The sequence below is a fragment of the Piliocolobus tephrosceles genome, chromosome 15, assembly GCF_002776525.5.
Source record: "Piliocolobus tephrosceles isolate RC106 chromosome 15, ASM277652v3, whole genome shotgun sequence".
In the NCBI taxonomy this organism is placed as follows: Eukaryota; Metazoa; Chordata; class Mammalia; order Primates; family Cercopithecidae; genus Piliocolobus; species Piliocolobus tephrosceles.
In genome coordinates this window covers 8545976-8569338 of record NC_045448.1, presented here as the reverse complement: position 1 = coordinate 8569338, position 23363 = coordinate 8545976, and the positions used below count along the sequence as shown (strand labels likewise).

The window sequence follows — 23363 nt, the reverse complement described above, 5'->3', positions numbered from 1 at the left end:
CCTCTTCAATGAACAGATTTTAAGAAATCAGAAATCAGCTGATAGAACCCAGAAAGCTTAAAAACTGGTTAGATACATCTTACTGATAAGCGGTTTTTAATTCCTTGTTCCCCAGCCTTTGCCAGTTGTGTTGGGGAGATGAAGAAGCCTAATATCACTTTTCCCTTGAGCCTATAAGAATATGGTTAAAGGAAGCAATATTTATGCATAAGAACAGTTAAAATAATGCAGGCTGCTATTTATAGAATTAGTGTATTATGTGAGTGGATCATAAAGGGTTCTGAGAGGAGATAGTACCAGATCTTGGGTCGTAGTGAAACAAGAGTAAACTCTTTATGTCATACTTTGTGGCACACTGTCAACCCGTTCCTCCTGTTTGCATACTGGTAGGAGCTGACTCATTGCCAGTCTTCAAGGTGTAGACCCTGTTTTCGTGCTGGTGGAGGCAGCATGGTCCGTAGGCAGTTGCAGATGCCATACCTTCCATCTGCCTCCTCTGGACAGTTGGTCAAGTGAACAAGTGGCTTGTTTCTATGATGATTGATGGCTCAAGAATTTGAAAGGCTGTGTTATTTTAATATGTGGGAGAATGGCAGCTTAATTTTGGGGGCTGACTTAAAATATTTCTATAAGGAAATTGTATGACAGCTTGAAGTAGATGAACATCTCGAGAAGCAATTTTAATACTACTTCTGGTAGTGAGTCACATTCTTCTCTTAGTTGATTTATTGGTTGTTTATTTAGAGACAGAGTCTCATATGTTGCCTAGGCTGGTCTTGAACTCCTGGCCTCAAACGATTCTCCTGCCTTGGCCTCCTAAAGCTTTGAGATTATAGGTGTGGGCCATCATACCTGGCCTGATTTATTGTTATAAAATAGATGTGCAGTTTTTAAAATAATTACTTAAAATAAGACAGGTTTTGAAAATGTAGTTTCTAGATCACTATGGAAGTCCAAAGAGTATATTACACTTTTCTTGAAATAGCTTATGGCTATTAATTCATTGTTGACTTTAGTGTTTTTTATGGGTTTTATTACAAAGAATTCTTGAAGTCTGATTCACCTGACTTTGGATTATTAATTTAGAATGTGTTTAGTCACCCTGTCAACTATTTTATCCTTCATTACATTAGTGAGTTAGTTTGTTGATTGTAAATGAGTCCAATTTCAGATTATCATTTAAATAACTGAACTTCATAATAGTGCTAATGACTGAAGATCATTAATGTATTTTCAAAAACAAAAGATACCTCCTAGGCATTTTTGGTATGTTTCTTGCTATTTATTTTGGCATTTTATTATTGGAAATGACAATAATAGGCCACCTATTTGAAAACATTAGTTTTATAATTATGGCATAAATCATATATTTTCTAGAATACACTAATTTCTTGGGCTTGTGTTTTGTTTTGTTGTTGTTGTTTTTAGAATTCAATGACTGCACTGATTGTGGCAGTGAAAGGAGGCTACACACAGTCAGTAAAAGAAATTTTGAAGAGGAATCCAAATGTAAACTTAACAGATAAAGATGGAAATACAGCTTTGATGATTGCATCAAAGGAGGGACATACGGAGATTGTGCAGGATCTGCTAGATGCTGGAACATATGTGAACATACCTGACAGGGTAAGTCACCTGTTTCATATTTGTCTCCTAGTGGCGAAGTGGATGAAAGATGACCCTAGTGTCTTACTACCTTTCAAGATTCTCATGCATCACATAAACTTGTTTTAAGACAAGTTTATTTCTGCCTTTGAAACTAGTAAGTTAAAAACTGTTCGATCGTTCTGAAAAATGTCCTTTTTAATTTTTGTCAAATAATGTTATCGAAAATGTCACATGTACTATTAGTCTGTAACTGACCTTGATGTGTCACTGTAGATGTGCTTTCTTGTGCCCTAACTTCTCTGTGCTCACATTTACTGATCCACCCCTACCTGAACTCTCCACTTGAATGTCTAATTGGCCTCTTAAACTTACAGCAAAACAAATGCCTTGTTTTTTTCACCCCAAACCTGCTTTTCCCTCATTCTCTGTCTCAGCAAGTGGTACCACCATTCCCCTCTTGTTGAAGCCCCAAATCCTGTGCATTAGCCTTGATTTCTCTCTTTTCCTCATCTGCGCTCCAGCAGGCTCTTGTTGACTTTACTCCAAAACAAATCCTTTATCTGTCCACCTAGTGATCATTCCACTATCACCTCCCAGCTGAAGTCACTGTCTCCGGTGGTGCTACTGTTAAAGCAGCAGCTTTGCAACTGGGTTCTCCACTCTAATCTTGGAGTGATCTTTAAAACAGTAAATCTCGTGTGTACTTCTTTGTTTAAAGCCATCCAAGACTTCCTGTTGCACTGAGGATGAATGTTATCTTTTTAGTTTATAGACATGACATGACATTGTCTGTGCCTAACCTGTCTCCCCACTTTGTACCCCTCGTCTGCCAGTTTTCATAGCCTGCAGCTGTGTTTGCTTCTTTCCCTTTCTTGAATGCACTGAGCTTGTTCGTGCTGTGGGGCCTTTGCCGCACCTGTGCTCTTAGTCTGGAACGCTGATCTTGTGGTTGGCTCCTTCTTGTCCTTCCCACCTGGGCTTCAGTGTTACCTCCTTGGAAGGGTCTTCAACTACTCAATCCAAAGTAGCTACCTCATCACTTTTTTTGAGACAGGGTCTTGTTCTGTTATGCAGGCTGAAGTGCAGTGGTGTGATCACAGCTCACTGTGGCCTCAACTTCCTAGACTCAAGCGGTCCTCCTTGCCTCAGCCTCCCAAGTAGCTGGGACTATAGGTGCATGCCACCACGCCTGACTAATTCTTGTTTGTTTTGAGAGACAGGGTCTCACTATGTTGACCAGGCTGGTCTCGAACTCCTGGCCTCTAGTGATTCTCCTGCCTTGGCCTCTCAAAGAGGTGAGATTACAGGCATAAGCCATCATGCCCAGCCTACCTGGTAGTCACTTTCTAGAACATTACCTTATTTTATTTGCATAGTGTTTGTGTGATTTTTTGTTTACTGTATGTTGTCTTCTCTGCCAGGCTATAAATTCTTCTAGAGGTAGGACCCTATCTGTCTTGTTTCCTAGTACCTAGAATGGCGGATGGCACATTTAGAGGTTTACTAGTCTTCACCCATGTTAATGTTAATGTTCCCAACTAAAATTTGTCTGCCTTGGATTTATTTCTCCTATAAATGTGGTGGTTAAGACACTACATCATGGTGCTGAGCTTAATAACCCTTAAGGACCTGCATTCTGATTTATATCATAGTACTTTTGAGGTCCACTCAGGATTGAATTGAGCTGCAACTCGTGGGCTCATTCAACTCAAAAGACTACAACTGATTTTTAAGTTAGCAGTAAATAATAAAATCTTTATGCCCATTTCCAAAATAGCTGTTTCCAGTATTTTAAGTATAGGAAGGTATAACTAAAAATGATTGTTGCTTGGTGAATATAGTTCCAGGGGAGAGCGACGTCCTCATGAGGTCGTGAACTTAGTCTTATGCTGGGGAATGAGTCAGTCCTAATGCACTACTGGCCTGTAACTGCCAAATCCACTAGGTTTTCGTGGATGCTGCTTGGGGAACTGTCTCCCTTAATTAAGTGTGGCTGTGGATTCATTGATAGTTTTAGCTTTTTAGCTTCGTTTTTTAGAGTTCGTGGCTTTCGTCATACAGCATTATTCCAAGATATTTTTACTATATGATTTTAAAATGTTCATCTGGTTCATTGACAGCCACAGCGTTATTGTATTTAATTTACATGTGTAACAGGCGGTTACCTTAAAAGAGAATAGGTTATTGTTCTGGGTAACAGGTCTTTCTAAACTTTGTTTAGGAATTTCAGAGTCCTCATTTTGGGGCATAAAGTCCTCTGTCCCTTACTCTGATGTCTGTTAATATCAGGTATTCATATTAGTTAAGTAATATTTTTCTCTTATTTAGAGATAGACTTTTTCCAAGAAATTTTTAGAAAAAAATATGAAAACATGATTAATTTGAACTTCAGAAGAGTGCTTATTTGTTATCAATTCACCTTGTTTTTGTTTTTGTTTTCTGTCTTCTTAGAGTGGGGATACTGTATTGATTGGCGCTGTCAGAGGTGGTCATGTTGAAATTGTTCGAGCGCTTCTCCAAAAATACGCTGATATAGACATTAGAGGACAGGTATGTGTGATTACAGTGCAGTTGCTATCTTAGAGTATAATTGGATGTAAATGTTGACTGATCATAACGTTATTCTTCTTCCCACTTTCCTATGGAGATAAACTTGTAAACCCTAGTACGTTTAACAGGCGTATATTATTAGTAAGTTTCACTGCCATTATTGTAGAATTTCTATATTAATGTCGAGTTAAATGTAGATAGAGGTAAACCAAAAAAGCTCATGTTTTTAGAATATACTGTCCTTACTAATGTGTGTATATAGATTCAATCCTCAAAACTATAATGAGTAGTTAGTGATACTGAGAGAGTCAGTGGCACTTTGAATATCTGGTACTTACTTATTTTCTTTAGTGTTTTCTCCCTGTTTTGTCTTCTTCCTCCATCTGCTGTTCTTCTATTGTTGTTTTATTTTCTTCTCCTTTTTCTCCACTGTGCCTGCCTTTCCTAGGACCACTTGGTAGTCCTATGGGCATTGCTGAAGGCAGTCATAGTTCATAGAACCACAAAGGTTATTAATTTTAGATAAAAGCCTTGCCCACAGTTGTGAATTTATCAAATACTTCAAGAGCTTTAGACTTTAGAAAAAGTTCTTGGTGTCTCATTTTGTTGTTGGACAGGATACATTTCTGCTCATTTTTTTCTTGTATTTGGCCAAAAATCTCTTGTATCCAAATCCATTTTTGGATCCAACTATAACCATTATGCCAAATGTTATGGGGGAATTAACATGGGCCCCTTGTCTTTAAGACACATATATTTTAATTTGAAAGATTTTAGTTTGTTTATTTTTATGCTTTTATTTAACATAAAAAGTGAAGCCACAAGATGATATATGATTGATTGCCTAGCAAAAGGTTCAAGTATGAGTCTTGAGGTGGGGAAAGAAGGCCTTAAGGTCAGGGGCTTTTGGAAGAAGATAGAACTCGAGCTAAGTTTGAAGATGAGTTGGATTTAGATAGGTGAAGAGCCTGGCGGGGTGGCTGATGCCTGTAATCCCAGGCTGAGGTGGGAGGATCTCTTGAGCCGAGGAGTTTGAGGCTATAGTGAACTGTGACCATGCCACTGCACTCCAGTCTGGGTGACAGAGTAAGACCTTTTCTCTTAAAAAAAAAAAAAGAAAAGGAAAGCTAGGTGTTTCAGGCAAGGGGAGTGGTAATAGGATGAGAAAATTAGAAAGTGAAAGACTGCATTTCATAACTGGTGAATGAGTCATTTGGCACTGGGCAGTGGGGAGGTAGGCATGGTGGGGAAAGTTGGAGAAATGAAATGGGAAGGGAGGTAGGACCTGACAAGTTTGAGTTGGGCAGCTAGTGTGCATTTTTTAGAAGAGAAACTCTGTTGGGGAAATTTTGGTATTAGGAACTTAATGTGGCTGCTACAAAAAGTCATTCATTATCTCCTGGGTTAAAATAACATTGCCACTAAAAGTTGGGTTCTAGGTCACCTATTTGGACTTTTACCTAACTACTTTGCGTCTGTGAGTCCTCTTCTGTGTTTGAATTCGGTTTTTGTTGTTCTCTAGTTCTACTTTCAAGGTCTATATGGATTGATTTTTGGGTTTTGAGCTAGATAAGATTTTAACGATCTGATCAAGGCAATATAGGGGTATGGGATGGATGGAAATTAAGAAAGCTAAAAATGGCAATGCCTTGTGTTTGTGAAGTACATTTTCGTGCATTATCTTTTGAAAAATTGGGCAGTACCTACAGCATGTTACAGATGAAAATCTAAGGGTCCAAGGGTCCAAGACTTGTCCAAGTTTATGGAGTTCAGGTATTGATGACTCCTACCCCAGTGTGTGTTCCTGAAATCTGATAACATTACAAAAGTATAGTTTATTAACTATGTGGGATTACTACTTTTTAGGTTAAGTAATACGAAGTTTTCCTAGACTTCTTTCACAAAGAATTTCTCACAAGTAACTTCAAGATAGCATAAGGATTAATAGTACTTCCTACCATGCTGCCTGTTGGAATGCTTTCTGACAGAAATGATGTTTTGTATTTACAAGTGGCAGTTTTAAATATTGTATCTTACATGAAGTGATTGTGTTTTTTTAATTATCTAGGACAATAAAACTGCTTTGTATTGGGCTGTTGAGAAAGGAAATGCAACAATGGTGAGAGATATCCTACAGTGCAATCCTGACACTGAAATATGCACCAAGGTATAAGTGGCATTTCTATTCTGTTATTAGCAGCACCTCATGCTGAATGTTAGTGCTGCTCATTTTATTTCAGTCATCTTTGTTTGATGTTAGAGTTACACTGATTTTACTGGTAATATTCCCTGTCAAATTGAGGAGTAACTTTGTATCCTTTCAGGATTTGTGTATTCATAGCAAAATACAGTGTGATATTTGTTACTTCAATTAAATACTTTTCAGAAAGTGCAGTATCAGCTATTCATAAGTTGTTATTATTTGGACAGATCATTTCCCCCGAATTCATTTATGCTGCTGTTACCTGGGAGGCAGAACACATTCCTCTGTGGGGAGATTGCGTGTGCTCAGGAGTTCCAGGCCAGCCTGGGCAATAGAGTGAGACCCTGTCTCTTTAAATGAATACATAAACAACCATTGTGACTGGTGGTTGGTTCCCTACACTAGCCACTTTCAACTGTTTTACTCAAATCATGTAAAAAATACAAAGTTATCTAATACTGTGATCTCCTATTTAGCCTATGTGTAATAGTTTTCTATGGGGAAAATATATTTGGAATTCTGGGTTGATATGACAGGAATTCTTAATGAATAAAGCAAAATTATAGAGTCACCCATAAGACAATCCCATGTCATCTGCTGTAGATCAGGACCAGCCAGTTTCTAAATCAATGATGGTACTTCTAGTACCCCAGGGTAGGAAATTTCTGAGATACCTTCTGGTTTGCAGGTGGCTCCTTAATCCTCTTTTTTCTTTTTCTTTTGGACCTTGGTGTCAGCCAGGGTAACTACCTGTGGCTTCTGTTGAGATTTTTGTCTAAGTGCTGAATTGTGGTCTCTTCTTGCTTCCCTTCCTTTGGTTTTGAAAGCAATCATGAACTTTTTTGAGGTTTTCTGAAGGCATACTGCTTGTTTCAAAAGGTTTCACTGAGAACTGAAGTGATGTTGGTATACATTTCTGAAAAACTCTGGACACTGGCTTACCTGGATGTTGACAGCCTGGGCTGTGGGTTGGCTGGTGGGGAGAACGGGAAGTAGCCTCTGGAGGGGAGCTGCCCCAGGTCAGTGGTAGAACCTGGGGAAGGGCAGAAGCAGCCACTGCTGCTGGCTGTAGCTTACGAGCAGGTGGGGCAGGTCCCACACCTGGCTACATGATATAAAGTTACTTTGATACAAATGAGTGGTTGTAAAGGAAAAACATTTTTTTGTTGTTTGCTTTTATGTTTTCTTGAGGGGGTTTTAAATATAGACTGTTATCAGAGTCAGGTATTTCTTGACATGTGCATTTGTATGACATAAACACAGGAGTCAAACTATTAATCTGGCAAATGTTCTTATTTGTGCCCACAGGATGGTGAGACGCCACTTATAAAGGCTACCAAGATGAGAAATATTGAAGTGGTGGAGCTGCTACTAGATAAAGGCGCGAAAGTGTCTGCTGTAGATAAGGTAAAACATCTGTGCAGAGAGAACACTGTGTGGACAGCTGTTGGTAGACTGACCTCTGTATGGAGGGGATTTAATGGGGATCTGATTTTAGGTTGTGTGGGGAGAGATGACTTGCTGGGGATGTCTGTGTGGAATTTGGATCCCACACAATAGCACGCTGAGGAGTGGGCAGGCTCAGTGTGCTGTTAATGCAGCTGCTTCCGATTTTCCTTCTATGGCTCACAGCAGCTGTGGGGCACTGCCATTGACCACCACATGAGGAGGAGGCTCCGCCTTCATCAGGGTAGAGCTTGTTGCAGATAAACAGGAGGAAAGAATGCACAGGGGCTGGAGGAGGCTGACTCTCAAAGCAGACGGCATTAATGTTCACTGACAGGAGATAATGTGTTTGTTCTGCTGCGTGTCCTTGCTTTAGCCTTTTAGAGAAATTTTTATATTTTCTATAATGAGTTTAGCTCTAAGTGACTTAATACTTCATATAGATTTGATTTTTCAGTGTAGTTTCTTTTTGTTTTAAACAAGCTGATTTCTTTCTGTACTTTAAACTGATTTTCCCCCAGAGTAGAAGTGAACTAATTGATGTATGAAGTAAGAAATAATATTGTAAATTTTCTCCTCTGATGAATAATATGATTAGGGCTTTACTAATTAATAACAGATTGAAGTTTATTTTTCTGTTAGTTATAAGGCAGTTAAACAAAAACAGGGAGTCAAGAGTCAATGCGTTTGTGTTTCATTTTGCCAAGTTACAATATTATTTTAAAACATGAAAGCACCTCCCCTGTCATTACCATATTAACATAATGTTGTATCAAAGAAAGGAAACTTTAATATTGAAGATTAGAAGATATAAAGTCAAAGAAGAGTTTTCAAAATGGAATATGTGTAGCTTTCTAGAAAATTTCTTCTAATGCCTGTTTTTCTCAATCTGCCATTGACTCATCTGACACTGGTCCCCCAACTTGCAATATAGAACCACCAGACTCTTCAAGGTTCCATATAGCCTTGTTAATTATATAATATGCTATTTTCAGTAATTGCTTTATACTAATTCATAAGTTTCTTGAAGGCCTGTGCCTTGGTATTCTTTTGTGTGTTGCTGTGCCCAGAGTCAGCACAAGATACTGTTGACAAATAAACATGATAGTTGGAACAGTTGTTCATTCATGAACACATCTTACTGAGGATGGGGAAAGTACTATCCTGCTAGAATTTGGGATACATACTTATAAAAGTCTTGAACCTGGATCTTCATAGAGAATTTCATAAAAACAATTTTAAAAGTGATGATTAATGTTATTTTTACCTTGCCCATCACTGCTTTCTGATTATTTTCAGCCTGTCAGCCAAGTGTGCTGATATCCCCTCTGCATTTATAGAATTTTTATATCTGGCAGAAATGCTGCTGCTGCTGTTTTGTCTTCTCACAGGTTTGGGGATGAGAATTGGAATTGAGATGTGAAAAGAAGATGAAATTGGGTTTGGATATGTTTAGTTTGAGGGCTGATAAGACATTCAGTCGTCTGTGGCCAGTAGACATTGGGAAATCTAGTACTGGAATCTGGGCAAGAAATCAAGGCTGGTGATGGAAATTTGGCAGTTAGTTACTAGGATAGAGAGTTGCTTGGGAGTGACTAAGATGATCAGTGTGAAGAAAGATGAAAGCTGCAGTCAAAAATGGACTTCTTTTATGCTGTGTGTCGTACTGCAGTTTTTAAATTGTGCATGTTTATCCCGTCTCTTCCTATTACGACATAAGCTACTTAAGATCAGCAACTGTTTTGTCTTTCATCTTCATATCCTCCAAAGTACCAAGCACAGAACCTTGCATATAGTGAACTTCGTGCATAGTTATGGTGCCACACTTTTTAGGACATGGGAGGAGAGTCTAGAAGATGAAAAGATCAAGATAAGGTCGTGCCTTGGAAGCCACAGGAAGAATGTGTAGGTCATTTTCATTTAGTGTCCTGGAGATCAATGTGGATGAGAACCAATAATTTAATTTGTTAAGGTGGTTGTGAAGCAACCAGTAGGAGAGCACTTTGCAGCCCAAAGAGGGCTTTTGAAATTTACATGTTAGCTTTCATTAGTGTTGGATGTGAACACTCATGTGATTGGAGATGCTAATAAAGAGAGAAGGTGGGTTGATAGGGAAAAGTGAAAGGTGAGGAGAGTGGAAAGGTGAGGAGAATGGAAGAGTTGAGGAGAGAGTTGGAGGAGGATAGCTGTACCTAGAGGACTCAGGTTGAGAATGTAGAGTGATGAGATTTAAGGGTTCACTGTGGCAAATGGTTGACAAAGGTTACTGGAGCTGGCAAGATTACTTGTGTTAGATGGCTATCAGCATGGATTGTAAGGCTTTCTAGACAAATGAAGAAGGCTGTGAAATAGAATTTAAATTAGTTGAGGAAGGTAGTTGACATCCTTGGACAATAAATATTTGTATGATGGAGGGATACTAATGAAGTGGACCTATGGCCTAGGAGGAGCTGCAGGGAGAAAGCCTGTTGCTTCTCCTCTTTCACTGAGTTAAGGGAAGGAGAAAAGAATGACCTTCATTCTAGAAGGCTGTGGGAGAAATAATATCTGAGCAAAGCTGGGTGAGGAGCTACAGAAAGAAATTATGGGGAAGATAGAGATAAAAATGCATGTTATATATGTGCTTTATATGAAAAATAAGAAAAGTTCAGAGTTTGTTATTTTACAGAAACATGGATGTTTTTACTTTGCACGCTGTATACAAAGATAAGAACGTTCAAGCTTCCTACTATTATTTCACAGAAAGGAGACACTCCCTTGCATATTGCTATTCGTGGAAGGAGCCGGAAACTGGCAGAACTGCTTTTAAGAAATCCCAAAGATGGGCGGTTACTTTATAGGCCCAACAAAGCAGGCGAGACTCCTTACAATATTGACTGTAGCCATCAGAAGAGTATTTTAACTCAAATATTTGGAGCCAGTAAGTATTGAGTTTTTCTCCGAACTGAGCTTTTAAATAATGAATGTTCCATTAAAAAGTATGGAAAATAAGGCCAGGCATGGTGACTCATGCCTGTAATCCCAGCACTTGAGGAGGCCGAGGCAGGAGGATTGTTTGAGCGCAGGAATTTGAGACAAGCCTGGGCGGTACAGTGAGACCTCATCTCTACAAAAAAATTTAAAAAAATAGCTGAGTGTGGTGGTGTGCCTGTAGTCCTAGCTTCTTGGGAGGCTGAGGTGGGAGGATCTCTTGAGCCAGGGAGATGGAGATTGCTGTGAGCCAAGATCGCACCACTGCACTGGGGCTCCCTCTGTTGCCCAGGCTCTGTTGCCCAGGCACAGTTGTACAGTGATGCAATCATAGCTTACGGCAACCTCAAATTCCTGGGCTCAAGCGATCCTCCCACCTCAGCCTCCTGAGTACTTAGAACTACAGGCCCATGCCACCACACCCAGCTAATTTTTTTTTTTTTTTGTAGAGACGAGGTCTTGCCATGTTCCCTAGTCTAGGGCCAAGCGATCCTCCCACCTTGGCCTCCCAAAGTGCTGGGATTATAGACATGAGCCACTGTGCCTGGCCATGATTCTAATTTTTTAAGACTTTTTGTATTTTAAAATATTTTTTCTTATTATAATAGTAATGTGCACTAATTACATTTCAAGAATGAAACATGAGTATAACAGAAAGTGAAAATTCCCCATTATCCCCTATCTTCCAACTTGTAATTATTTAAATGACCCTCCAGGCTTTTCTTTATGCTTATAAAAATGTTACATACTATATATATAGTTTTAAAAAATAAAAATTGAGTTATACTATGTTACGAAAGCTTAACGTATCATATTTTAATTATTGCGTAATTTTTCATCATAGTACATTGAGTTCTTTATTGGTGAATATTTAGTTTGTTTTGCTAACAGTTAGTGCTGCAGCGAACACCTTTGTACATATATCCATTGACTCTTATTTCTAGGATTTTTTTTCTTTCTTTTGAAAATAGAGATTCAGGGGGTATAGTTAGGATTATTTTCTTAGGGTAAATTCCCACAAGTAGAATTCCTAAGTCAATGGATGTCCATAGTTTTGATACACTTTCCAAAATGGTTGTAAGAATTTTTTCTCCCTCTGGCAGTATAAGATACCACAATTCCCCACAAGTTTGCTAGCACTGGGTATTTCCAGCCTCTTACTCTTTGCAAATGAGATGAATAAGAAAAAAAAATCTCATTTCAATTTGTGTTTTAAAATTATTAGTGAAATTGAGATCTTGTAATATATTTATAGGCTATTGCTTCTCAGCCTTTTGGCTTAGATAATATGTAATATATTCATAGGCTACTTGTATTCTTGCCAGTTTCCTTTTTGTATCCTTTGTCCACTTTTTAGTTTTCAATATTTAAAAAAAAATTGATGTAAGAGTCTTTCTGTGTTATGGATATTGATCCTGGGTGTGTCCTATGTGCTGCATTCCCCTCCCCTCAGCATACTCTTGGTTGATGTCATGGATTTTTATTCCACATTCAAAAGTTTTACATTTTTGTAGTTAATTCATTAGTCTTTTCCTGCAGTTCTGGCCTTAGTATTACATTGAGAAAGAAAAGCCTTTTTAAACAAAGATTTTTAAAGTTTCTCCTGTATTTTCTTCTATTACTTCTATGGTTTCACTTTTTTCTACTTAATTTTTTAATGTTTCAGAAAATTTTGTTAAGGCTATGAGGTATATAGCATTTTAATTTGTTTTTTTCATGAATGATTAAACTTTCCCAACACTACTTACTAATTCATTCTTTTCTGCCTTATTTGAAATGCCACTTATGTTAATATCAATATATGAGTTCCAGAGTGTTCAAATTATTGTTTTACATTTTTATTCTTCTCCAGTGACAACTACCCTTCAGTAGTCTTTATTTTTTTTTCCTATTCTTACACATTCTTCTTTCCTTTCAATTAAAACAAAATTCTGATGGGTTTTTAATTAGAACTGCCTTGAAGTGACAGAATAATTTGGGAGAATTGCTGAACCTTTCTGCCTGGAATCATAGAATGTTTCTTTTTTTCTCTTATCTATTATGCTCTTCAGTAACATTTTGTAACTTTCTTTGTATAGGTATTACACATATTAAATTTATTTTACATACTCATTTGTGTTAATCATCATATGTTACTGATTCTAAAATGCACACTGTTCCCATAATTTAACATCTCTGAAATTGGTATGTGTCTTGTAAGTGATGGACAAGAAAGCATGATGTCACAATTTGGCAGCATTTTGTTCTTTCTTAGTTATACATAAAAAGATGTATCATATAATTAATAGGTATCTTAAGTTCTATGAAATATGATAGTAATTTAAGAATCTCTGAAACTTTTTTTTTTTTAATTTTAAATGAGGTAGCCTTCCAAGTCAGAGTAGGCTCAGAGACTCCCTGAAACTGTCTTTACATGGTTATAAACATGTGAAATAATTTTTGTCTCTCTAATCAAGTAAACAATAAATGAAAATAGTGTTCCTTTCTAATAGTAATGCCACTGGTTAACGTAAGATATGATGTGTTTTAATTACAGGACACTTGTCTCCTACTGAAACAGATGGTGACATGCTTGGATATGATTTATATAGCAGTGCCCTAGCAGATATTCTCAGTGAGCCGACCATGCAGCCACCCATTTGTGTGGGGTTATATGCACAGTGGGGAAGTGGGAAATCTTTCTTACTCAAGAAACTAGAAGGTAAAGAGCTTGCTTATACAAAGTCTCTATATGGAAAACAAGGTTTTCTCTGGGGATTTTTCTGAAATAAAGAGGAAGACCGCTTTCTGTAGGAGCATGTGTGTTACGCGGTTTACTGAGATGAACTCCCCTCTGGTTGGTCCTTCACACGGTCGTTTGAGTTCTCTTTCTAAAGCAGATCCAGTTGTGTGATAAACCTACATAAAAACCCTTGCTGGCAGGTTTTTTCGGGCCCTTCACAGACTTGTCAGTTTGCATGGTCCCTCTGCCAGCACCACCTCTGGCATGTGCCCCAGCTTCAGTCACAGAGGACTATTTACTCTTGCAAGAACAGACCAGACGCGTTTCCCAGGTTGCTCCCTCTATAAGCAACTTCTTAGCTGGCCTCACTATCACCCACCTAATACGTATGCCTTTTGCTTGGCAAAATCTTGCTCATTCTTCAAGGATAGGTTTCAGTATTGCCTGTAAAAATTTCCCCAAGTTTTGTACAAAGAATGACTTGTGTGGGGCTCCTTTGGGTTCAACATGCACCTTTAAGCACAGTATTCTCAAATGTGATTGGAGGGAGAAGGGATGAGGAGGATCACAGTGGAATGGTGGTGATACGTAGTTTGAAGATATAGAGTATTATTTTTGCATGTGGAAACAATATGCGTATGCGTAATGTTTGTGTTGATGCAAACCACAAAAAATCTCAAGAAAATCTTGACAGGTGGGAGTATATGAGAAGGGATTTTGTACATCCTCCACGTGAAGCAGGAGAGGGTGGTGATTCAGGCCTAGCTGTGGTCCTGGGGGTGAGATGTTCATCTTGGCAAGAGAACACTGGTTAAAATGGTTAAGTAGCAGTATTCTGTCTAGGGACCTAGTAAAGTGCCCAATAAATGTTTACATTGAAAATGTGAAAACTGCAAATCGTATTAAAAGTTGTATTTCTTAAAACAGGAATAAGGTTTCATACTAAATTATCTTTCAGATGAAATGAAAACCTTCGCCGGACAACAGATTGAGCCTCTCTTTCAGTTCTCGTGGCTTGTAGTGTTTCTTACCCTGCTACTTTGTGGAGGGCTTGGTTTATTGTTTGCCTTCACGGTCCATCTGAATCTTGGAATAGCAGTGTCATTGAGCTTCTTGGCTCTCTTGTATATATTCTTTAGTAAGTCTTTGCTTTTTATCTTTTTCAAAAATGGAGAAAATGTTAAGATTCATAGATAAAGAAAAAAACATTATCTTTATCTGTCTTTGAAAACCTGTATGTGATTTTCACTAATAGGGTGAGAAAATTGACCTTTTTGCTACTTCATGAATTTTCCTAAAGGAACATTGCTCACAACTTGGCAGAAGTAGCTTATAAACTAATGTACTACTTGTTAATCTTGAAGCAAGACCCTTGATTATTATACTTACTTTAATTAATGATTTATATTTAAATCCTTTTTCTGAAAAGAAGGCTTCTTAGCCATCAGTGGCGTGCTCTTGAGCATTTTGACCAAGTCTGTACTTTTAATTTTATCTAAAAGCAAAGTAAAAAAATATAATATAATCCCTATTCTTGGGGGTGTCTTCAGTTGCAAGAAAGGAAATAGATTTACTGTAAGAGGAACTGATAACCAACTTTACCAGTTGCAAATAGTGATAAATCCAGAGTCATTTGCATTTGAATCTGAACTGCAGTTATGTTTCTGTTTAAGGCATATATTAGTCAGTTTACTTTTCATTTTTCATATCTTCTGTATCTTAGGGGAGGTTAATGGAATTCTTTGAGGAGTAGTTAGGAAATAGTATGGAACCATAGAAAGCTATGTAAGCTTAGCTGTCATCGCTTGATATTTGATCTTTGGAGAAAAGATCTGCTTGACTGATGACTGCTTTGGATAACTTTTTTAAACTGTGAATTTCAGTTGTCATTTACTTTGGTGGACGAAGAGAAGGAGAGAGTTGGAATTGGGCCTGGGTCCTCAGCACTAGATTGGCAAGACATATTGGATATTTGGAACTCCTTCTTAAATTGATGTTTGTGAATCCGCCTGAGTTGCCAGAGCAGACTACTAAAGCTTTACCTGTGAGGTGAGTTGTTCCATTTGACAGAAGAAATCTTCAGTGAGATTCAGGAAAAAATATTTTTCACTTCAAAAAATTTATAGGGGCTGGGCACGGTGACTCACCCTTGCAATACCAGCACTTTGGGAGGCCGAGGTGGGCAGATCACCTGAGGTCAGGAGTTCGAGACCAGCCTGCCCAACATGGTGAAACCCCATCTCTACTAAAAATACAAAACTAGGGGGGGCGTCATGGTGCATTCCCATAATCCCAGCTACTTGGAAGGATGAAGCAGGAGAATCGCTTGAACCCGGGAGGCAGAGGTTGCAGCGAGCCAGGATCGTGCCATTGCACTCCAGCCTGGGTGACAAGAACGAAACTCTGTCTCAAAAAAAAAAAAAAGTTTATAGAGTGTAATTTCTCAATGTATGTTCCAAAAAACATTGGTACCTGGAACCTTTTACATACAAAAATAAAAACATGCCCTGGTCAAATACCGTGGGAAACACTTCAGATTATGTATCCCTCTTGTACGTTAAAGGATCAGAGGCACTTTTCCATAAAAAAACCTGTTTAACCTTTATTTACCAAATTTTATTTGAGCATAAACCTTTTCTCCCTGTTATGTCACCTGTTAGCGTCCTTTGGAACACACTTTGAAGAGAGCACTGGATGGAGGAAGGGTCCAGCCAATGGCCTTGGTTCCCAGAGAGCTCCTGGTTGGAGACCTGGCCCCTCCTTATGTGAGCAATTAACCTGGGGAAACCCAGCTCCCTTCTCTGAGCTGTGCTTTTCTCAGCTCGGGAAATATATTCACATGTCTATCTAAAATTATTATTCATACTAAGTAGGAAATTTATGAGAAAACAGAAAAGATGAAAAATGTTTAAGTCCAGAAATAAAGGAAAGGTAGAGGACTCCAGAGGAAAGTAAAATGGAAGAAAAAAAAAGGCTAGAAAATTAAAAGCAAAAGAAATTCAGTGGAAGTCAGCAATGTAAGAATTTAAATTGTACTAAGGCCAGATGTGGTGGCTCACACCTGTAATCCAAGCACTGTGGGAGGCCGAAGCAGGCATTTGGTTGCACTCAGGAGTTCACAGCAAGCCTGGGTAATGGCGAAACCCCATCTCTACAAAAAATAGAAAAATTAGCTGGGTGTGGTGGCACGTGCCTGTAGTTCTAGCTACTTGGGAGGCTGAAGTGGGAAGACTGCTTAAGCTTGGGAGGTTGAGGGTACAGTGAGCCAAGATCATGCCACTGCACTCCAGCCTGGGCGACAAAGTGAGACCCTGTCTCTAAATAAATAAATAAAAAGCATTAAAAGATGAAACAATTTTAAATTACAAGAAAAAATAAGTGTAATTTAAGATGAAAATAAATAGGCCAAATCAGATAAAATATTAAAACTGAATATAAGAGAAAAATAAAGGTGAAAACTTTTAAGTAACTAGCATATAGAATTAAGTATTAAGAAAAGGATTTAAAAGTGAAAAAGTTAAAAGGAAAACAGAATAAAATAATTGAGAGAATGTTTTTACAGAAAATAAGGAAACCAGTCTAATTAATGAGGTGGTAATTTTTTTTTTTTTCTGTTAGAAAAATTAAAATAGCATCATCAAGACCACACAGTATAATACAGATTGTATTCTGAGAGCAGTGCTTATCTACTGGACTGAGATGAGAGTTTAATTTACAGATGGAAGGGAGAAAGGAACTAATACAGAAATAATAATGATTCAGAGACTCAGAATACAAATAATTCACTTAATTTTTAAGAACAATTGTGATGAGAATACTTTACAACTATTTCTCAATCCCTGGTAGACGTTGAGGCTATAAATAAAATAAGCCATTCTAAAACTTGAGTTTTTAAATGGTATTACTGGGCTTGAAATTCTTTAATGAATGTAATTATTATTTTTTCAGGGTTAGAGTCTCTTTCATTGGTGTTAGAAAACTTTCTTTGTGCAACTCTTGGTGGCCACATCATGACACGGGTGTCACCTTTTAACCACTGTGTCATCAGATCTGCTGGGGTGTCCGATACTCCACATCTAAGTTCTGGCATAACTCCCCTGACTGTCCTTAGTCAGAATTACTTCATATGACCCTGCATATTTCACTTTTATTACTGTTTTTTTCCTAAGAAAAGTATGTAAGATTTTAGAAGTGGAAGCTACCTAATTACAAATTCTTTTCCCTCCTTGGAATTTAAAAAACAACATTTTGAAAGAGAAATAAAGGGTAAATGATGCAAAGATGACATACATACATTTAAGTTATTTGTTACTTTAGATACCAAAGTAATGTTTGATTTGTTCTTTTCTTCAAGGTTTTTGTTTACAGATTACAATAGACTGTCCAGTGTAGGTGGAGAAACTTCTCTGGCTGAAATGATTGCAACCCTCTCGGATGCTTGTGAAAGAGAGTTTGGCTTTTTGGCAACCAGGCTTTTTCGAGTATTCAAGACTGAAGATACTCAGGGTAGCATTTCCTTCCTTCCTTCTTTGTGTGTAAGGGGTGGGGGTGGGGTGGATGTTCAGTTTATTTTCATGAAACACACCTTGAACATTAGACTCTCAGGTACTGTGACTATAATGTTAGGATTTTCTAGATACTTGATATGTTAGTAATTATTAAAACCATTTGCTGCATTACAGGTAAAAAGAAATGGAAAAAAACCTGTTGTCTCCCATCTTTTGTCATCTTCCTTTTTATCATTGGCTGCATTATATCTGGAATTACTCTTCTGGCTATATTTAGAGTTGACCCAAAGCATCTGACTGTAAATGCTGTCCTCATATCAATCGCATCTATAGTGGGATTGGCCTTTGTGTTGAATTGTCGTACGTGGTGGCAAGTGCTGGACTCCCTCCTGAATTCCCAAAGAAAACGCCTTCATAATGCAGCCTCCAAACTGCATAAGTTGAAAAGTGAAGGATTCATGAAAGTAAGCACTCACCGCTTATTAGAAAAAATTGTAATGTGAATATGCTGCCGCTGCCATGCTCATTTGGGCTTTAGGAAGTATCCTCTCTAAGTGTTAAAGTGTTGCATTTATTTTAGGTTAGTTAATTTGTTCGTTCATTCATTCACTCAAGACTGTAATTTAAGGTAGTTTTAAGTTCACAGCAAAATTTAGAGGGAGGTGCAAAGATATCCCATATACCCACTTCCCCTACACATACACAGCCTCCCCAGTTAGCACCATTAACACCAGAGCAGTACATTGTTGCAACTGATGAACTTAGGTTGACACATCATAATCACCCAGCATCCCTAGTTTACATTAGGGTTCACTCTTGGTGTGGTACATTCTATGGGCTTGGACAAATGTGTAACGTGTATCCACCATTATAGTCTTACACGGAGTAGATTTGTTGCCCTCAAAATCTTCTGTGCTTCACCTGTTCACACCTGTTCACCCTTCCCTCCACCCTCCTCCCTAATCCCTGGCTGCCATTTCTTTTTCCTGTCACCATAGTTTTGCCCTTTCCAGAATGTCATCTAGTTGAATCATACATGTGTCGTCTTTTCCGATTGGCTTTGTTCACATAGTCATATGCATTTAGTTTCCCTTGGTGTCTTTTCATGGCTTGCTAGCTCATTTCTTTTTAGCATGGCTCATATTCCATTGTCTGGATATCTCACAGTTCATTTATACATTTACCTACTGAAGGACATCTTTATTGCTTCCAGGTTTTGGCAAGTATGAATAAAGCTGGTATAAACTTTTGTGTACAGGCTTTTGTGTGAACATAAAGGAGTTGAAAACTCCTTTGGGTAAATACCAAGGAGTGTGATTGCTAGCTTGTATGGTGTTTCGTTTTGTTAGAAACAACCAAACCGTCTTCCAAGGTGGCTCTACTATTTTGCATTCCCACCAGAAATGAATGAGGCTCCCGTTGCTCCACATCACATCCTCATCAGCATTTGGTATTATTGGTGTTCTGGATTTTGGCCATTCTGATAGGTGTGCAGTGGTATCTTATTGTTTGAATTTGCATTGCCCTGATTACACGTGTTGTGGAGTGTATTTTCATTTGCTTATTTGCTATCTGTATGTCTTCTTTGGTGAATTTGCTGTTAAGGTCTTCGGCTTATTTTTCAATCAGGTTGTTCATTGTCTTCTTGTTGAGTTTTAAGAGTTCTTTGTATATTTTGGATAATACTCCTTTATCAGATATGCTTTTTGCAAATATTTTTTCCCATTCTTTGGGTTGCTTTTCATTCACTTGACAGTGTCTTTTGCAGAACAGACATTTTAAATGACGTCTAGCTTATTCTTTCTTTCATGGATCTTGCTGTGGTGTACTATCTAAAAAGTTAACACCAAACCTATAGTCATCTAGATTTTATCCTCTGTTATTTTGTAGGTGTTTTATATTTTTACATTTAGGTCTTTGAGCTATTTTGAGTTAATTTTTGTGAAGTGTGAATGTGTCTAGATTCTCTTCTTTCTTGCTTTCTTGCTGGCTTCCTTGCTTCTTCTTCTGTTCTGTTCTGTTCTGTTCTGTTCTCTTCTCTTCTCTCTCCTCTCTTCTCTTTCTTTACCTTTTCTTTTCTTTTTTTGTTTCCAGTTGTTCCAGAACCATTTGTTAAAAAGACTATTTCTTCCATTGTATTGCCTTTGCCACTTGTCAAAGACCAATTGACTACATTTGTGTAGGTCTGTTTCTGGGCGCTCTTTTCTCTTTGTCTATTTGTTTACCCATACCACACTGTTTGATTACTCTAGCTTTATTTTCTTGAAGTTGGGTAATGTCAGTCTCCTTCAATATTGTGTCGGCTATTCTGGGTCTTTTTCTCCTCATAGGAACTTTTGATTCACCTTAAATAACTTGCTGGGATTTTCATTGAGATTGCATTAAATCTATAGGTCAAGTATTGAGTCTTCCTATCTATGAACATGGAATATCTCCTCATTTATTTAGTTCTTCCTTGATTTCCTTCAAGAGTTTTGTAGTTTTCTCATACAGATTTTATACATATTTTGTTAGACGTTTACCTATTTCATTTTTTGCAGTGTTAATATAGATAGTAATTGTGTTCTTAATTTCATGTTTGACTTGTTCATTGCTGATATGTAGGAAAGTGATCAAATTTTGTACATTAATCTGAAACCTTGCTATAATTGTTTGTTAGTCCCAGGAGGTTTTTTTGTTGTTGATTCTTTCAGTTTTTCTACATAGAGTCAAGTCACCTGTGAATTAAGACAGGTTTTTTTCTTCCCAATCTTCATACCTTTTATTTCCTTTTTTGTTGTTGTTGTTTGTTTTATTGCATTAGTTAGGACTTCCAGTACTATGTTGAAAAGGAGTGGTAAGAAAAGGGACATCCTTGCCTCGTTCCTGATCTTAGTATATGTTCTCATGTTCTCACCATTAAGTATGATGTTAACTATGGATATTCTTTATCAAGTTGAAGAAGTTCCTCTCTGTTTCTAGTTTACTGAGAGTTTCTACCATGAATGGGTGTTGACTTTTTCTGTATATGATCATGTGATCTTTCTTCTTCAGTCGTTTTTTTTTAAAGACTGAGTTTCACTCTTGTTGCCCAGGCTGGAGTGCAGGAGTACAGTGGTACCATCTCAGTTCACTACAACCTCCGCCTCCCAGGTTCAAGCGATTCTCCTGCCTCAGCCTCCCAAGTTGGTAAGATTACAGGAATGCACCACCATGCCCAGCTAATTTTGTATTTTTAGTAGAGATGGGGTTTCACCACGTTGATCAGGCTGGTCTCGAACTCCTGACCTCAGGCGACCCACCCTCCTTTGCCTCCCAAAGTGCTGGGATTACAGGTGTGAGCCATTGTGCCCAGCTTAGTCTGTTGATGTGATGGATGACGTTAATTGATTTTTGAATGTGGAACCAGCCCCACCTACCTGGCATAAATCTCACTTGAGTGTGGTGTATAATTCTTTTTATATATTTTGCATATGATTTGCTAATATTTTGTTGAGGATTTTTACATCTATGCCCAGGAGATATTTATTGGTCTGTAGTTTGCTTTTCTTGTCATGACTTTGGTTTTGGTATTAGGGTGATGCTGACTTCATAGAATGAGTTAGGAAGCATTCCCTTTGCTTCTGTCTTCTGAAAGATGCTATGTAGAGTTAGTATAATTTCTTCTGTAAGTACTTGGTAGACTTCACTCATGAACCCTTCTGGGCCTGGTGCTTTCTGTTTTGAAAAAATTATTATTGATGCAATTTCTTCAGTGGATACAGGCCTGTTCTTATGAATTTTGGCAAATTATGTCTTTCAAAGAACTGGTCCGTTTATCTAAGTTATCAAATTTGTGGGCATAGAGTTGTTCGTAGTATCCCTTTAGTATCCTATTTTTTCCATGAGGTCTAAATTGATAACCTCTCTTTCATGTGCTGTTATTCTGAATTTGTGTTCCCTCTTCTTTCATCTTAGTTAGTCCAAGGCTTACTGGTTGTGTTTACCTTTTGACCTAACTAGCTTTTGGTTTCATTGTTTTATTTCTGTTTTAGTTTTTATTATTTCTTTTCTTCTGATTACTTTGCATTTAATTTGCTCTTCTTTTTCTGCTTTCCTGAGGTGGAAACTTAGATTATTAATTTTATTTTAGTTTTATTTATTTATTTTTTGAGGTGGAATCTTACTCTGTTGCCCAGGCTGTAGTGCAGTGGTGCGATCCCAGCTCACTGCAACCTCTGCCCCCTGGGCTCAAGGAATCCTCCCACCTCAGCCTGCCGAGTAGTTGGGACCACAGGCAACATGCCAGCACGCCTGGCTAATTTTTATAGAGTTAGAGTTTCATCGTGTTGCCCACACTGGTCTCGAACTCCTGAGCTCAAGTGCTCCACCCTGCTTGACCTCCCAAAGTGCTGGGATTACAGGCATGAGCCACTGCACCCAGCCAGATTATTGATTTTATATCTTTATTCTTTACTAATACATGCATTCAGTGCTATACATTTTCTTCTTAGCAGTTCTTTTGCTGCATCCCACAAATTTTGATAAGTTGTGTTGCTGTTTTCATTTAGTTCAAAATATTTTAAAATTTCTCTTGAGATTTTTTTTCTTTGACCCATGTGTTATTTGGAAGTGTGTTTTAAAATCTGTACATGTTTTGGGATTTTCCAATTATCTTTCTGTTTTTGATTTCTAGTTTAATTCCACCGAGGGAAGACATTGTATGCATGATTTCTATTTTAAATTTGTTACTGGGCGCGGTGGCTCGCGCCTGTAATCCCGGCACTTGGGGAGGCCGAGATGGGTTAATCATGAGGTCAGGAGATCGAGACCATCCTGGCTAACATGGTGAAACCCTGTCTCTACTAAAAATACAAAAAATTAGCCAGGCAGGGTGGTGGGTGCCTGTAGCCCCAGCTACTCAGGAGGCCGAGGCAGGAAAATGGCATGAACCCGGGAAGCGGAGCTTGCAGTGAGTTGAGATTGTGCCACTGCACTCCAGCTCAGGCAACAGAGCGAGACTCCGTCTCAAAAAAAAAAAAAAATTTGTTATGGTGTGTTTTATGGCTCAGAATGTGGTCCATCTTGGTGAATGCTTTATGTGAATTTTTTTGAAGTAGCTGTAGATGTCTGTTATACCAAGTTGATTGATGGTGGTGTTGAGCTGAACTGCGTCCTTACTGGTTTTATGACTGCTGCATCTGTCCTTGTAGAATGGTGTTGCGGTCTCCAGCTATGATAGTGTATTTATCTATTTCTTCTTGCAGTTCTGTCAGCTTTTGTTTTATATATTTTGATTCTCTCTTCTTAGATATGTAAATGTTTAGGATTGTTATGTCTCCTTAGAGAATCAGCTCCTTTGTTGTTATGTAATGCCCCTCTTTAATCCCAGTTACTT

At 38.1% G+C, this 23363-nt stretch overlaps 1 protein-coding gene across 2 annotated transcripts in view; it reads left to right on the top strand.

Moving 5' to 3' along the window:
* KIDINS220 (kinase D interacting substrate 220) overlaps positions 1 to 23363 on the top strand; it is a 111568-nt gene that overhangs the window by 34289 nt on the left and 53916 nt on the right. For both annotated transcript variants that reach the window (XM_023199008.3, XM_023199015.2), the window contains exons 8-17: positions 1429 to 1626; positions 4060 to 4158; positions 6227 to 6325; positions 7670 to 7768; positions 10550 to 10727; positions 13314 to 13478; positions 14458 to 14637; positions 15383 to 15548; positions 17854 to 18005; positions 18182 to 18471. In XM_023199008.3, the coding sequence (XP_023054776.2) occupies positions 1429 to 1626; positions 4060 to 4158; positions 6227 to 6325; positions 7670 to 7768; positions 10550 to 10727; positions 13314 to 13478; positions 14458 to 14637; positions 15383 to 15548; positions 17854 to 18005; positions 18182 to 18471 (1626 nt within the window). The remainder of the gene's footprint in view (positions 1 to 1428; positions 1627 to 4059; positions 4159 to 6226; positions 6326 to 7669; positions 7769 to 10549; positions 10728 to 13313; positions 13479 to 14457; positions 14638 to 15382; positions 15549 to 17853; positions 18006 to 18181; positions 18472 to 23363) is intronic.